Source organism: Cyphomyrmex costatus, unplaced genomic scaffold (genome assembly GCF_001594065.2).
Source record: "Cyphomyrmex costatus isolate MS0001 unplaced genomic scaffold, Ccosl1.0 scaffold8, whole genome shotgun sequence".
Lineage (NCBI taxonomy): Eukaryota > Metazoa > Arthropoda > Insecta > Hymenoptera > Formicidae > Cyphomyrmex > Cyphomyrmex costatus.
The window spans coordinates 833,635-849,806 of record NW_017280375.1 but is presented as its reverse complement, the minus strand read 5'-3'; the positions used below and the strand labels follow the sequence as shown (position 1 = coordinate 849,806).

The 16,172-nt window shown below is 30.1% G+C and overlaps 2 protein-coding genes across 2 annotated transcripts; one reads left to right on the top strand and one right to left on the bottom strand.

Annotated features, from left to right (window-relative positions):
- Positions 1-7,582: 7,582 nt before the first annotated feature.
- LOC108781332 (coenzyme Q-binding protein COQ10 homolog B, mitochondrial) lies at positions 7,583-9,225 on the bottom strand. Its single transcript, XM_018549271.1, has 3 exons — positions 9,110-9,225; positions 8,375-8,497; positions 7,583-8,028 (listed from the first exon to the last, which is right to left on the bottom strand). Exons 1-3 carry the CDS (start codon positions 9,124-9,126, stop codon positions 7,584-7,586), a joined length of 585 nt encoding a protein of 194 aa, XP_018404773.1. The 5' UTR covers positions 9,127-9,225; the 3' UTR covers position 7,583.
- A 255-nt stretch (positions 9,226-9,480) lies between these two features.
- On the top strand, positions 9,481-15,715 carry Nbr (exonuclease mut-7 homolog). Its single transcript, XM_018549197.1, has 13 exons — positions 9,481-9,848; positions 9,935-10,075; positions 10,441-10,631; positions 10,784-11,022; positions 11,108-11,289; positions 11,372-11,560; positions 11,630-11,827; positions 11,996-12,145; positions 13,005-13,283; positions 13,381-13,529; positions 14,111-14,809; positions 14,876-15,066; positions 15,155-15,715. The coding sequence occupies exons 1-13, from the start codon at positions 9,746-9,748 to the stop codon at positions 15,513-15,515; spliced, it is 3,072 nt and encodes a 1,023-aa protein (XP_018404699.1). The 5' UTR covers positions 9,481-9,745; the 3' UTR covers positions 15,516-15,715.
- Positions 15,716-16,172: the final 457 nt, after the last annotated feature.

The following is a 16,172-nucleotide window of genomic DNA, read 5'->3' as shown; positions in this document are numbered from 1 at the left end:
AATTAATACTCGAGTTCAACTAAAATATGAAAACAAAATTCCAACAATTACTAATAATTATAGAATTTAAATATGTACAACACGACACTTGGAGAAAGTGCTTGTTGTTTATACCAGTTTTAACGCCAGTTAGTACTTCTAGTTAGTATTGGCAGAGTTCTATGCTCTACAATCATTTTTAAGCAGAGTTCCGGCCGCTACATATTTTTAATCAATTTTTTAATCTCCGTGTCCAGTTTTTCTCAAAGTGTTAAGCTGGACACGGAGATTAAGAAATTGATTAAAAATATGTAGCAGCCGGAACTCTGTTTATATATGCTTATATAGTGTGTGTGTATATATATCAGAAGCTATGGAAATTTCGTATAACCTATCAGAAGTCCGATGAATTCCTAGAAATTCGATAAAGTACGGTAAAATCATTCAAAATCTAGCGATGGAGTCAATGATAATCCTTAAGTCCGATAAAATTCCCTGAATGATTATTCCCTTGAACAGACATGTACGCCTCTACAAAGGATTAAAATGAAAAACAAATTTATATTTCTCAATTGTGGAATGCGTAAAAATAGTAATTATAGGAATGATATGGTTTGGTTCGTTGCTCGCTGCTGTACTTTTTAAAAAATGTATGCTCTTTCTTTCGTGACAACATAGATTGCGTGATACCATATATACATATACCTATACTGATTTAGATTTAAAAAAGTACTTGTTAAAAATTGATAAACATGTTCAATATAAATGCACAGATGACGTATTCGTCATTTTATTATGTATGTCTCGTAACTATTATTTATTATGAATGTCTGTAATCATTTTTCTCATTGCGTAGTTTCACAATTTACTATTTGTGACAAAAGTATGATGTAAATTAAAATTGTTCTGTGAAAAAAGGATTGTAACTCATAGTGACACATACATCTGAATTTACAAACATTTCCTTAACAAACTATTATTTCTAAATTACATTCAACTTTCTTAAGTAAACATAATTTATTCTGCAATTCATGTTTTGCAGTTTGTATAATTAAAATTTTCATAAAGCAGTAAATTTCATATGAGACATGTTCGGATTCCTACCTGGATTCTCCCCGGATGTCATGTTGTTTACCGAACGTTAAACAAGATCGATGACATAACACCCGAGAAGCACACAGGTGAGAATCCAAACACGCCTTTGCATCAACAATTTCTTCACAAACACTGTTTAAATAGATTTTAATAGATATATGCAAGACACTTTGAATTTTATCTCAATAACATTATATATTTATCAAAATGAATGCAAAATTTACAATCGCGTTTATAAAAATATTAAATTTATAATTTTAATCGAGAAATAGCGGTTTCTTCAGATAATACATATCTGAAAACGAAACATACAAGACGTCTTAAAGACTCCTAAAAGATGTCTTTAAAAACACTTAAAAAAAAAGATACGGCTAATATAGCGATTGAAGGAAAATTCTCCGATGACCTTAACACATGTTGTCAAGATTATGACCTTGAGTGACCTCTAACAAGTTTGAAAGGTCATTGGAAAATTCTCTCCTGATTGACATATTTACCAAAAACGTCTTAAAGACATCTAAAAGACGTTTTATGTTTCGATTTTGAACTTTTTGTTTTTTGAGTTCGCGAAGCGATTTCAGTTTCAAATTCATATCAAAAACATTTAAGGTAGACGTGAGTCTGTATTGCTATCAATTGGCGTTTAATCGAAAAGTAATCGCGATCCGCGTAAGTATTGTGATTTTATCATTTATACATTCAGAACACGAGCGAAAGGCACGCATTCTTAAGAATACAAGGTAACAATAGGCACGTGCTCTTTCTGCGATGTACCTCGTTAAGGTAATTATGTCAATTGGATGAAGCCTAAGAATATAAGGGTCGCTCTAGCACATCGCGCTCTAGCCAAGGTAAATTGTTTCATTGTTATCGAGATATAAAAGTCGCCCATTTATACCGTTAAAAATTAGGCATGTAGGTATAATAATTTTAATAAATGCAAGACACTTATATGTAAACATAAGCAACATAAATATATATATATACTATTAGAGACAAAGAGAACATTAAAAAAGATGGTAATCCAATCATTATTAAATAACATTTTTAACTTTCTTAATGTGTGTTTCAAAATGTAAACCAATTCATTTCGGAGGTCAATTTCGAACTGTAACGTACATAACGGAAGAGTATTCAGTAAATAATAAACTAAATTTTACGTTTAAATAAAATTTAATATATTTACTTAAGTTGAATTGTTTAACTGATCGCTTTTGCTTCAACTCGGTAAAAAAAAATCGTACAAAATTCATTAAAAAAGCAAATTGCAAAAAGGTAAAAATTCATTCTTTCGATTGCTGTAAAACGCATTTTCGTGTAATTTTTACTTCACATCATAAACTTTTTTAAAGTTTGTGCAAAATTTGACGGATATCGATTTGTATCTGTATAACTCCGTAAAAAATCAGTTATATTGAAATTTCAATTACAGATTTTGTAAATAGAGATTTCAACCTTTAAAAAGCTTTTATAATTTTTTTGTCTGCGATGATTTTTCACCGAGTTATGATGTTCTGAATATTGCCCAATTTTTAGCCTGTTCGAAAGTGTTCGAATGTGTTCCCTCCCTATTTTTTGTTGAGTAGTGTAATTTAACATTATGAATTTAGCATTATGAACAATACAAATCTTTGAACGTGCAATCAAACAAAGAAAATCATATTCAGTCATACGAAAGCGAACTTAATATAATATTTGTTATGTGAATCTTATATTTCCATTGTAAGCAAAAATCGTATACTCTTATATTATAGTATAGTTATAAAATTTTAGAGCGAATGTTCGTCGAACATTTTTAATAAATAAATGCAATTGTAATTAAAATTGTAACTTTACAATCATATGAAGCAACTAGACAAAATGTGATGTTAATGAGGATGTATGACTAATGCAACGTTGGTATCTGCAGCTCTATAGACAAGTTTACAATTATTTTGAACATAGCAGGATGGCAGGTATTGTTATCTTTTATTTCCATGATGATAATGCCTATATGCGTCGTACCTTTGTGAAATCTTCCTACAAAATGCCGCGGAGATTCAACGCGCGATTGCACTCAATATCTCGCGACGCATATGGCTCAAGTGTATTGTGTAAAGTATATATATAACATCCCATGGATTATGATTATAACATAAAAAAGCTGAATATCACTCATCCTCTTGCACTTACAGAGAAGCGAGTACAAACATTCTCAACACAAAAATATCTTGTGATTAAGATAGTATATCGTCAAACACGCAATGTGAGCGTGACATTATTTTTAAGATAAGGTTAAGTAAAGTTATATATGCGTAGGTTTTATTTAAATTTTTCATTTGAATGAAATTTTAATGAAAAATAAAAAAAACAATTAATAAAAAATAGAAAGATTTCAGAATAAATTCTTCTCTAAAAATATATTTTGGAATGTACAACTTTTTTTTTTTAAATATTGTATTTTCTCCAAATTTGTTGCATTGTTTAGAAAATGTCACACACACACTATAATAAAAATTTTATTAATATACCAAATATTCTATTATTCTGTAGAACATATGAGAAAGTACGATTATTTGTAACATAACTTTATATAAAATATCACAGTTTTTGTCACAAATGGCTTCATATTATAAAACAATCATGACAAAGAATATAGGTTAAACATTTTTTTCATATTTGATTAAAATTGATTACATTATCTGATTAAATTGTATATATTTAAAATATAAAGTTTATAACATTTTGATTTAAAAAGAAGTTTTAAAATTAATGAAATACTTACAAAGTTACAGAATTTTTAAATTTAACTTTTTTTTGTCACACTGACTTACAAGCGTACATACAATACATATGTATTACATGTTAAATTATATGTTATACATTTTTTTATTGTATATTTAGTCAAGTAGTTATAGGGAATGAATGGAAACGCGTGTGTGGTTAAGATAAAAATTGTAAACCAAATCCTTTCTCAGCATATGAAGTAAATAAATTATTCTATTACTAAAATAACTAATTAATTAATAGATCTCGACGAGAATAAAAAAATTCTCGAAAAGAGATACATTCTAGACTATAATATATCTCAATGAAAAGCATGATAACTTCTTTTATTATCAGCCAATCTCTCTCAAAATTGCGTATCATATGGAATGCGTTATTGTAACCGGTTTTATACCTAACGAAATTTCCGTTCGGCAGTCCGTCGCGACAAAATTTTAACATATGCATACAACATACGTATAGTTAATACAGTGTTACATGTTTGTACAATAATATCACACCTACGTCTGAAGGATACTTAGAATTAGTTATATGCACGAGGTTATGCATGAGCGTGGCGTTGCAAATCAATTTTTTAACTTGTTAATAATTTACATTGTAAATTGCATTCTGTTCTCGTGTTCGATATTTATTTTACATTGATCAGGCGGGACTACGATTATTGTAGGCCTTCCTCACGTTTAAATTTTCTCCTTCTTGCGCACGAATCGCGTTTGCTTTCATCCAGAGAGATTATAGCGCGTTTTATACTAAATATGACAGGAATGCAACGCAAGTAAAACTCATTTCAACAATAAGTGGCGGCAGTATTTTAGCGATAAACGCGATCCTGAATGCATCGCCAGATAAAAGCGAAAGTGAAAGTAGCCTTTGACAGAGCGATCGTTTCCGGCGGATCGGTGGAAACATATCGAGATCGACGTATGTCACCGATCGTGCCTCGGGAATCTCGAGGATATCTCACAATAGATCCGCGTTATAACTCGCGCTATAAAAGCGAAAACTCAACGGTCATCCTCGACGTCCTTCGAGCGCGATAAGTTTGCTAATTTGAAGTCGCGGGACCGTGAAATTCGATATAGGAATCCACTGCAGTGATATCAAAACTTACCCGAACAAATTGCGGCCGATTGAAGCCAGCATCGTCGACGATGTCCCCTGCCACGATCGGAACGTTCATTGTAGCCGCCGCCGTCGCATCATATAATAAATACCGCTCGTCGATCAAACGTCGGTGTCGTCGATCACCATCGGGAAGCACTGAATATATCGCCCGGACTCTGAAGCATATCGTTCATATATGTTCACGCGACAGACGCGCGTATCGACCGATCTGCGCGAGCACAATCAAAGAATTCGAAGATCTCAGGTTGCGATTTAATTTAAATTACGGCGTAACCGCCAATGTGAGCGCGCCGTCCATTCGTTGAGCGACTCCGCGCGACTCTCGATTTCGTCAGTATATACTGAATAAACCGGAGTCGAGTGATCGCCGCCAATCGCCGCTGGGGAGATCGATCAACGCGATCGCGTAGCGTCGACAGCGCACGGCCACTGATCCGGCTCGCTCTCGGCACACGGTGAACCTCGAACGATTGCCAATCACTCCGTATAGGTCGCGTACGCTACGAGAGTTACACGCGACAGCCGCATACCACGCGGACGTTCGTGTCGGACTATCGCTCGAAACGTTCGTTGCAACGCGCGCGAAGGTACCGTAGCAGGCATGCGCACACACATACATTGGCGATCATGCGAGTCCGTTACAACTCCATATACATATCTATGTATAAGCACAATACACCTTGATAACTCCGATGCGGGATCGGCTGTGTCTTTGAAATTACTTCAATCAAACTGGCATTAATATTGAATAGGTAATTAACTTAGGTAGTATTCGCATTATTTTGTCGACATGAATAGAATTATTAGAAACACGCACTTTATATTTTTGAACAATATTGATAAACGCTTACAAAAAGTTAGCACCTTCCAAAATCAATAATCTTAACATATGTTATCAAAATCGCATGATCCTGAGTATAATCTCTGATTTTTTAACGTGCTGACGAAATATTTTGTGAATATTTAACACAATATTTCTTGAACAAAAGCTAAAAATAATTTTTAGAAGCACAAAAAAGAAAAATAAATTTAGAAAGATAAATTCAAGAATTAGGAAGTCTATAGTATCAGTCATAAACAAATATTTATTTTTTTCGTGCGTGCATGTGTATATATCCTGATTTTATATTTAAAACCGTAGATATCATGAAAACAATAAGAATGAAAAAGATACAGATAAAACTGACGTATAGGAAGCTATCAACATGTAAAACGATACATTATCAGTAATATAGCCATGATTATATATGGTAACTATGTAATTTACATAAGAAAAAAATATCAAAAATTTCATTTCCGCTTTTGTTGATCTTATTTTCATAATTTGTTTTTACCTGACAAAAAAACAAGAAACAAACCACAAATATATGAATTACGAGTTTTTACTTCTTTAAGCGGGAGGCACAGCTCTTGCATAAAGCATAACACATATAAAAATTCAACCAATCAGAAGTCTTTATTTCATAGCAAGGAAGGAAACGAAGAACTTTGATTGGTACATTTTCTTATGCATTATGTATTATGCGTTATGCAAGAATGTGTGCTCCCCGTCGTACCTTGGCACTAAGCGCAGTACATATAGCGCGAAAAAACGGCAAACATTACCGTACTCCTTTAAAGCCCTGTCAACATAAGTTGCAGCACGCAAAACGCATTTCGCAAACGTTTCTTCTGCATTCCACAAATTGGCGAGTTGATTCAACTTTAACTTTCTGTGTTTGCAGTAACTGCGTTGACCAATCAGAAACTAGCAATGCGGGAAAACAAATATGTCTGACGATCTCTATGTGAATGTCGGTCGAAGGTTAGACAAGTAAACTGCGTTTAATATTCACTGTCATTACTGAAAATTTATGATACACATAATATAGATTTTCAGTAATTACAGGGAATATCAATTTAGTCGTAATCGCGGACTGTAGAGAAAATATAATATGTAAATATATATAATGTAAAAATAAATATACACCAATGTATACTAAAGTTAACAATTTGATTGTGACATAATGTAAGATAGAATTTTAGTAAATCAAAAAGTTATTAAAAATATGTGAAAAAGATAAAGAATTTAATTCTAGATTGATATTACATTAAATATATAAACATATTGTATCAAATTAGATTTCCAAAAGTTATTAAATCTTTACTCATTTAATATAAATTTAAATTTTGAAAAATTAATTTACGAATATTATAATGATATATTTAAACATTTAATTTAATGTGATCTAAGGTCGGCATTCATAATTAATTGTCTGTATAAAAGTATTAAGACACATGCACGCGCGTATACAAGAGGTTTGGATCATGAGATCTAAAGCAATATCCTAATTGGCTCATTGGCTTAAGTTCTTATGATTATTGTTACTGAATTTTGTGTGCGATAGCCCTAAACGCTCCATAAATGTTAACTCTTGTTGGTATTTGTTCCTTTTTAAATTATTCTTTCTAGATTTATTTATTAGAACCTATAAACTTTATTGTCTTATTACTGTTATACAATCTTGTTAAGGTTACATACATTTATTTTAAAAAGAATTGGATAACAATAGATAAATTTATTAAATAAAAAAAAATTTATGTATAATATATTCAATGATTTCTATACATATCTTGTGTCATCTTTGTAGCTGTACTGTTTTTAAACATGGCTGGCCATATCTTCTTGCAGCCTCTTGAAGGAAAGCATTCTCCATTTGCCTCACAATTTCATTAAAAAATAAATTTGACAATTGAGAATAAATGGTAGATTTAAATTCAAAGGACAAGGAGAAGTCAATTACACATGTGTCCAAATTATTTTTCAATCCAGGACTAAACAACCACAAGGTATCTAGATGATCAAACAATCTGCCATCTTTACATTCGGCTTTGACTATTCTTGGACATACTGTAGTCACTGTTGAAGTATAATTTTCATGTATAGGTGGAAATCCAATTACTAAATTGGCCTTCAAGAAGTCTTCGGTTTTCAAAGTAATTTCAGATTTTTTGCAAAAGGGTAAAAAATTTTTATAATTTCCTACATCAGCAACAACATAGTATATTTTCTCCATTGAAAAGCTAAAGAACAAAAAAATTTGGATACTTTGATATATTCTGTAATGAAAACATATAATTTATAATACACATATATATATGAATCAGTAAATAAATCTGTTCTTTTTAGCTGAATTTCTTGCACAGTACTCATTTTTTTCCTTTTTCTCTCTAATGTGAAAAAAAAGAAAAAACATAAATTATGCAAGATCATTAAAAAGAACAGGCCTAATATGTTAAATTATATTGTTTGCAGTAAATATAAACATTATTTTAAATATTATTTAATATACTATAAAATATATAATAACACACAAAAATTAAAATAAAAGGATTGCTCAAAAAATCTTTTTCTCTTAGTTCTTATTACCCCACTAATTTGCGACCTTCATATTCTTTAGTTTTATAATTTGCTTGTGTTCTGTACATTCGCCATAAATTCCACTTAGAAGAATCATATTTCCATGGTAATTGTGTTAGGATCGACGCATGCCTAAAATGGTTTTATAAACTGGTAATTATACAATTTAGTACTCTACAGCTTAAAAATTAATAACATTAGGTTTATTTGACGCGTTTTTGCATGAAACGAAAGAGTTTTCTTCTAGTAGAAATAAAAGTAGCTCTGTCATATGAACCGAGATATTAATCAATAAAGATTAGAAATCTGTTACAGATATGCAACACTGCAATGTGAACAAGTACTGTGGTCATATTTTCCTACTTTATAGCCCCACAAATGTATACATTTTAGATATTTGTCTACTTTACAAACCCAAAAAGTTCTCCGTTTTAAAAACACAAATTATTTTATATATAATTGTTGTTTTTAAATAAAGAATTTGTTTTTAAAGCAGAGAATTTGTGTTTATAAAAAGAAATTCTCTGGTCTCCCGACCTAAATAGTCGTTAACTTTACCGATTAATACCTCCGTTCTCAAGACAGAAAGATATTTATTTTTGACAGATTCTTTTATTTCGTATAAAAACGAATAAGCCTAATTTTATCAATTTTTAAGCTGCGGAGTGCTAAACTGTATAATTACTATTCGCACTAATACTTAACCTCAAAGAGTTATGTAAGAATAATTTACGAATACATCACCTGTGCATGTCGAGCATTAAATATTCAATTATGTCATAATATTTGACAATGCATGTTTAGCTTTAGTCTCTCCATGCCAAAATTTAATTTAACCTAAAAATTGAGCTAACATCAAGCATGGTATACAAAAAACTTAAGGTGAGCGAATTGACCAATCACAGTAGAGGCCGTAAGGCCAAAACTTAAGCCCGTTCTACAATAGGGTTTGCATGTGAAAGCATCTTAAAATGTCGATAGTTTCTGAAACTCTCGAATATATTCGATAGTAAAAATTATCGATAGTATTTGATAGCACTATCGAGATTTAACCAATCTACTTCAGATTTCAGAAGATACTATATAACACGATATCTTTGACTATAGATGTGATAAGGCACGAACGTGGCTTGATGAGGTCTCAGCCAACGTTTGTTCTCGTTAATATTGTGACGTAATGTCAAATGAATAGCATTCCTTTGTTATTCTCTTGTTTCTTATATTACGATTATTCGTGTTCTTCCATGATATTTTCTATTTGTCTATTGTCGACTTTTCGAGTGTTTCCAAAACGAGAATATCCGAATTCGCTATATTCTCTACAGCCGACATATTTGCCAACGACGGACGAAATTCAAAATTTTCGAGAATTTCTAAGTGATGAGCCGACGTCAGAACATTGATATGGATTTGTTGTTCTTCTCTTCTATAGATGATGCTACGAAAACATGGCTCGATACTCTGCATCGAATGTGGTCACTGTGTGAGCATTTCAATATTATCTCATGCGTTTTGTTATATTTTGTCACTTGACTACGTATATTAAATGCGTAATCATGTCAATCGTAGGGAAAAAATGTAGCGGTGTCAGCAAAACGTTGACGGATTACTTCGAGACTGCTCCAAATCCATATCTTAGCACATTGAGAATTCTTGTCAATGTTTCGGATTTTGATCACATGACAAACAACAAATCACTTGCATTTGCAGGTACTTTTTTCAACTTTTTATAGCTTAATTTTATATAAAATATATTTGCAATATATGACATATAACAGTTATAATTTATTAACTTAGCTAACATAGAATTATTAGGTAGTGATTTTTATATCAGTAATATATATATCTCTAATGATTGATAATTATATAAAATAAAAAAATATAAACTAATCAAAATAAGTTTACATTCTTTTTTTCTACATATACAAAAATTTAGAAAACGTAGTTCTCAATGTTGATAATCTATAGAAATAATTTTCTATAATTATTAGACAATATTTTGAAAGATATATAATAGATTGCAATTCTAATCTCTTAAAAATTATAGGCTTCTTATAATTTTCATTGCATTATAGTGATAGAAGAGTTTTCGAATTGGATAGAAGAAAGGAAAGAAGGATACAAAGATTTTCTTGTTCCTGATTTGAAACTAGCAACATTTAAATTAGTAAGACAGAAACATATGAAACAGATGGTGTTAATAGAGGCGATATCTGTTATATATGATTTTGTAGAACATAAAGATATATTCTTATCAACAATAGAGGTATGTTGCTAGAAATATAACAATCTATTTTATATTTATATATACAACGTATCTGTATGTATTTTCTCTCTCTCTCTGTGTCTCTCTCTCTCTCTCTCTCTTTTTTGTACATACATATATATATATACACATACATGTATATACTTTTCTAGGATATAATAAAAGAAAAAGAATATAAAGAAGCTGCACAATATATAGCAATGTTACAGTTGCAAAGTCATTTTATGGACCCAGAAATATTATTACTACCTCTCATACTACAAAATAAATTGCAAATAGTTGATAAATTTTTAACAGGCTGTCCAGAAGTTCAAAGATCATTAACAACTTATTTAGACAATTTAATAGCACCAGGAAAAAATGTACAGATTATATTGGAACAATTTGTTTAGTAAGTAACACTTTTTTTATTAAACATTCAAATCTGATATTAATTATTACATAATAAAGATTTTCACTGAACTGAATTTTTGTAGTACAAATGATATACCAGAAGTTAAGATATCATTGACACAAATTCGTCCAATAACCAAGCTTATTGCACGTTTAATAAAGCAATATAATTTATCACCCGATGTATGCCCTCATTTAAACACAAAACGAAATGAAGGAGCATTGCAATTCCTTATATATAAGCGCTATGTGGATGGTAGTTTAAGTAACTATCCATTTTTTTATATTACAATCTAGGAAGATTTCACTTAAAAATAAAAATTTTAGTACATGTTTTTGTTATATAGATATTGCCAGTTGGAGAGAAATGGTAAAAGAAGCAGTAGGAAATGATGCCAAATTACAAACAGAGTTACTAAGTATGTTAATTAATGCCAATGACCCAAAAGAAGGTTTATATTGGGCAAAGGAATATGAAATACCTAAAGATGAATGGCCGTGGGCTATTGTAGATGTAGAAGAACAGAATGCATCACGTAATAATGCTTTTATCTATATTTTTATATTTGCATTTTGAGAAGTATCCATAATGTTATAGTTTACAGTAATAAATGAGGGCGCTTCGACAAGTAGAGATAAAACTTGGGAACCAAATAAGGATAATGTAAATTATCATATTTTAAAATTACCGAGAGAAAACATCAAATTAGTAGATGATAGACGATTATTCGAAGAATTTCTTGATAACGGATTGAGGGATGTTCATATAGTTGGAATTGATTTAGAGTGGAAACCTAGCTTTGGTAATTATAATCAAAATCTAAACATATAAATGAACTATAGAATATATTTTAATTAAATAATATAATCTCTGATTACAAAATGTATCATTTGGTTGATAGCCCTATTATATCTATTATTTTTAATATATTTTAATGTATAATTAAAGTAAAATGTATATATTTTATCAGGAACTAAACAACCTGAACTAGCACTTATGCAAGTAGCTACTGAGGATAATGTCTACATTTTGGATATAACTACTATTGGCAATACATTACCTGAACTTTGGAATGAACTTGGTCTTGTATTGTTCGGAAATAAAGATATTATCAAAATTGGTATGTGTTTTCAGTTATCTAAAATATAATATATTGTCTGTATTATTTTACGGGATATAACGTATATATGTGTGCGTGCGTGCGTGCGTGCGTGCGTGTGTTAATATTTTACACTTATTTTGAAAATAGAATTAATTTAATTATTTTATGTTACATCTGACATTCAATAATATAAATAATAATTAATAACTAACGATTGAGGGCAAAACTATCGTATTACTTCGTCCGTTTTAAACTTATTGTTTTAATTTTTCTTTCCTATATTATAATTTTAAACATTTCGATTCTTTTTAAGTTATTTTTAGTGATATACAAAACAAAATTCTATAGAGCAGTTGCATTAGATTTGGCGCAAAATAGCAACAGAATGAGCATCTTTAATTCCTTGTTTGAAGATTGAACTTTCATTTAGTTGTTTGACTAAGTTGCTTAATATATGTCGACTCCCTAAGGGCCATGATGTAGAAAAAACTTTAAGCAACAAAACGTAAGCAGTAAGCGAATTGATTAATCACAATATAGTCCGTAAGGCCATAATATAAGTAGCAGTTAATAATACATATTCATTTCTTTATTTCTTACATCTTAAGCTAATTCTATAATGTGCTTTTTGTTTCCTGTTTCTTGCTGTTTGTCTCTTGTCTTTTTGATCAAATTAGCTTTACTGCCGTACGTTTTTTGTGTGTCATGGCCCTAAATTTAAAATGCCCGAAGTACTGCAATAGTTTTGTCCTTAATCGCCCGTTATTAATTATTATTTTCATCTCGAGAGCATAGTTTATATATTGAATAGTATAAATGTGAGAGATATTAAAATTATATATCAATAATAATAATAATATAATAATTTTTCATATAGGATTTGGAATAGCACAAGACACGGCTGTAATACGTAATAGTTTACCTGCCTTATCATCTATTAAAGCATATGGCCAAGGATATCTTGATTTAATATTTTTATGGACAAAATTAGTAGAAGAATACAATTTTATTTTCCCATACAAAGGTGACCCAAGTTTCACAAATAGAAGCTTAAGTAAACTTGTGGAATTATGTTTTGGACAAAGACTCGATAAGTCTGATCAATTTTCAAATTGGGAACTGAGACCATTGAGGGAAAGTCAAATAATATATGCTGGTTAGTAATCGTTTTAATTTTATTAATATATTATTCTTCCTGTCACTATATATATATATATATATGTGTGTATGTGTGTGTATCTATTATGTGACAGCACTAGATGCATATTGTTTGTTGGAAGTATACAATGTACTAGCAGATTATTCAGCAGATATGACCATACCGTTTGAAGATATTTGCGCTGAAATACAGGGTATTCCGCATACACATACAAAAACTAATACGAATAAAACTGCACATAAGGTATAAGTTGCAACAAATTATGTTAATACATGTGAACGTAACATAATAATGCTTTAATAAGAAAAAGTGTAATTATATATTTTTTTAGTAATATTTTTCATATAATCATAACGAAAATATTATCTTTATTGTGAAAACGTTATTTTCATGTTAGATGTATCTTTATTTTTCTTTTACTATACTATTCTTTAATGTCAAAGAATAATTGACTTGTATAAAAATATATACTATATAATATGATTTATTTTCTATTTTTTATTTTAAGAGAATCAACATTTTAACTCCTCGTCTGCAATCATATTCTTACTGTCTCCGTCCAGTCCAAAATTTTTTTTTTTTTATTTTTTACTATTGTAGGCTTTCAAGAAATGTGGAAAAATTCAAGTTTGAAACAAATAGGTTTTCGACAAGATATTTTAGGAAAAGGAACTGGACTTTATCGTTCCCCTTATTTCGAAGAATTTGAAAGTGTAATTTTACTTACGCTAAAACAGATTGCAGATAGAGGGTTAATAAATATATTAAGTTAATTTAATTATATATTTCTTATATTAGGGATTTCATTATTAACCGTTTTATAGAAATATACGTATTCAAATCCAACAATACCTAATAGAGACAATGAGGATTACTGCACGAATGTAGGGACTTCACCAAAATATGGTATAGCACACAAGTCTACATCCAAATATGGATATAATAAACAGAATCAGAGTAGACCTGTATATCGTGAATTAACCAATGATAATAGATATGATAACCAGAAAAAATATGATCATCATGATAATCATGATAAAAGTGCACATACTAGAATAATCCAAATAGTTAATGATAAAAGACGCGATAACCAAAGAAGATATGATAATCGTGATAATCATAATCAGAATAAACACGCAAATGTCAGAATAAATCAAATAGCTAATGGAAGATACGATAATCATAAATATGATCCACAAAGTAGATGTGGTAGCCAAAGTAGACGCGATTGTAATAGATACGACAAACAGGATAGATGGGAAGATATTCAAGGTAGACGAAATACTCCAAACAGACAAAATACGAATAAATCTGAACCCATACAACGACGAAATTGGGATTTAATCCCTGCACATACATGGCGCGTTGTATGCGATTCAATGTTGGGTGGTTTAAGCAGTAAATTGCGCTTATGTGGTATAGATTGCATACATGTATTATTTGATCAAGGAGGAGACGATTCCGCGAAATTGGCAATGCGCGAAAATAGGATTCTATTAACGCGTAACAAGAATTACGAAAAAGTAAGATCTGTTTTCGTATTATATCAACAATTAATTTAGATATCTTATTTTAATATTTTCTATTAGTTTAAGCAGTATTTATCGATGGAGAAATGCTACAGGATAATGGCCGACACAGCTGACAACCAACTACGTGAAGTTTTAAATCACTTTGGTATTGTAGTAACGCAGAATGATATTTTTAGTCGATGCCAAATATGTAATTTTGATGAATTCGTGAAAGTTCCAAAGAAACTAATGGATGCTCTTATGCAAAGGTGAATTGATTTATTCAATTTAGTTATTTATATACATATATCTTCTTTTTTTCAATTTCATATAATAAAATTTTTATTTTACTACTAGCTTCGTGAAAATTATAAGAAGAAACAATTATCGAGTATTGCCTAATCAAGCTGACAATACAGTAGAAACAAATGCTGATAACTCCGATTCGAATGATGATTTTGAAGTTGTTCGAAATCGAAATAATTATTTTACAAATAGCGAACATCGTACATGGCGTTTATCCGTAGATACTCTTAACATTGACACATGTACGACCAAATACAACATGCGAATACAAATTGATAAAATCCCACTAAATGTACTGAAAAATGTGCAGGTTTTTTATGTCTGCGAGCATTGTGGAAAAATATATTGGAACGGTTCGCACTTGGAACGAGCTCTTAATGGCGTAATCAAAGATTTAATTGTTAAACAATAAGAGTATCGCGATATTAAATGTGATAGAGGTCAAGAGGTGCATGCTTGAAGAACTGGGTATATATTATAGAATTATTCGGAATTGATTCCGATCAGAATTATTCAATTATTCCCTAGATTTTTATTGTATTTTCTGAAGAAAATGGAATAATGTCGATCAGAATTCATTCTGGTTTGTTCCATAATAAATGCCTTGAGAAAAGCACAAACAAAAAATCAAAATCGTCCTTAGTTTAAATTTTGAGTAAATACTAACTATTCCTACAATTTATAATGCCAATGATAAATATGCAATATTATCTCGCTTATTCAAAATATTCGACCACAATAATGTGTGGTATAGACATATAATAGTATTGTTATATTATTACCATTATTCCTTATATTTTTTTAAGTTAATAATATATTTTATTTTGTTTATTTTAGCTGTGCTATATATATAAGTAACATCGTAAACTAATATAAACTTTATTTTGACAATATTGATCATTATATTGATAATTGTATTATGAGATACTAGATCTTTTCTTAAATAATTTAATGATTACTGCTAATAATTATATTATCTCAATATAAATACTATAAATTATTAAATAACCTAAATAATTTTTTAGAATTTATATTTCTAATCTTCCTTTTTAATATTGCTAAGATAACG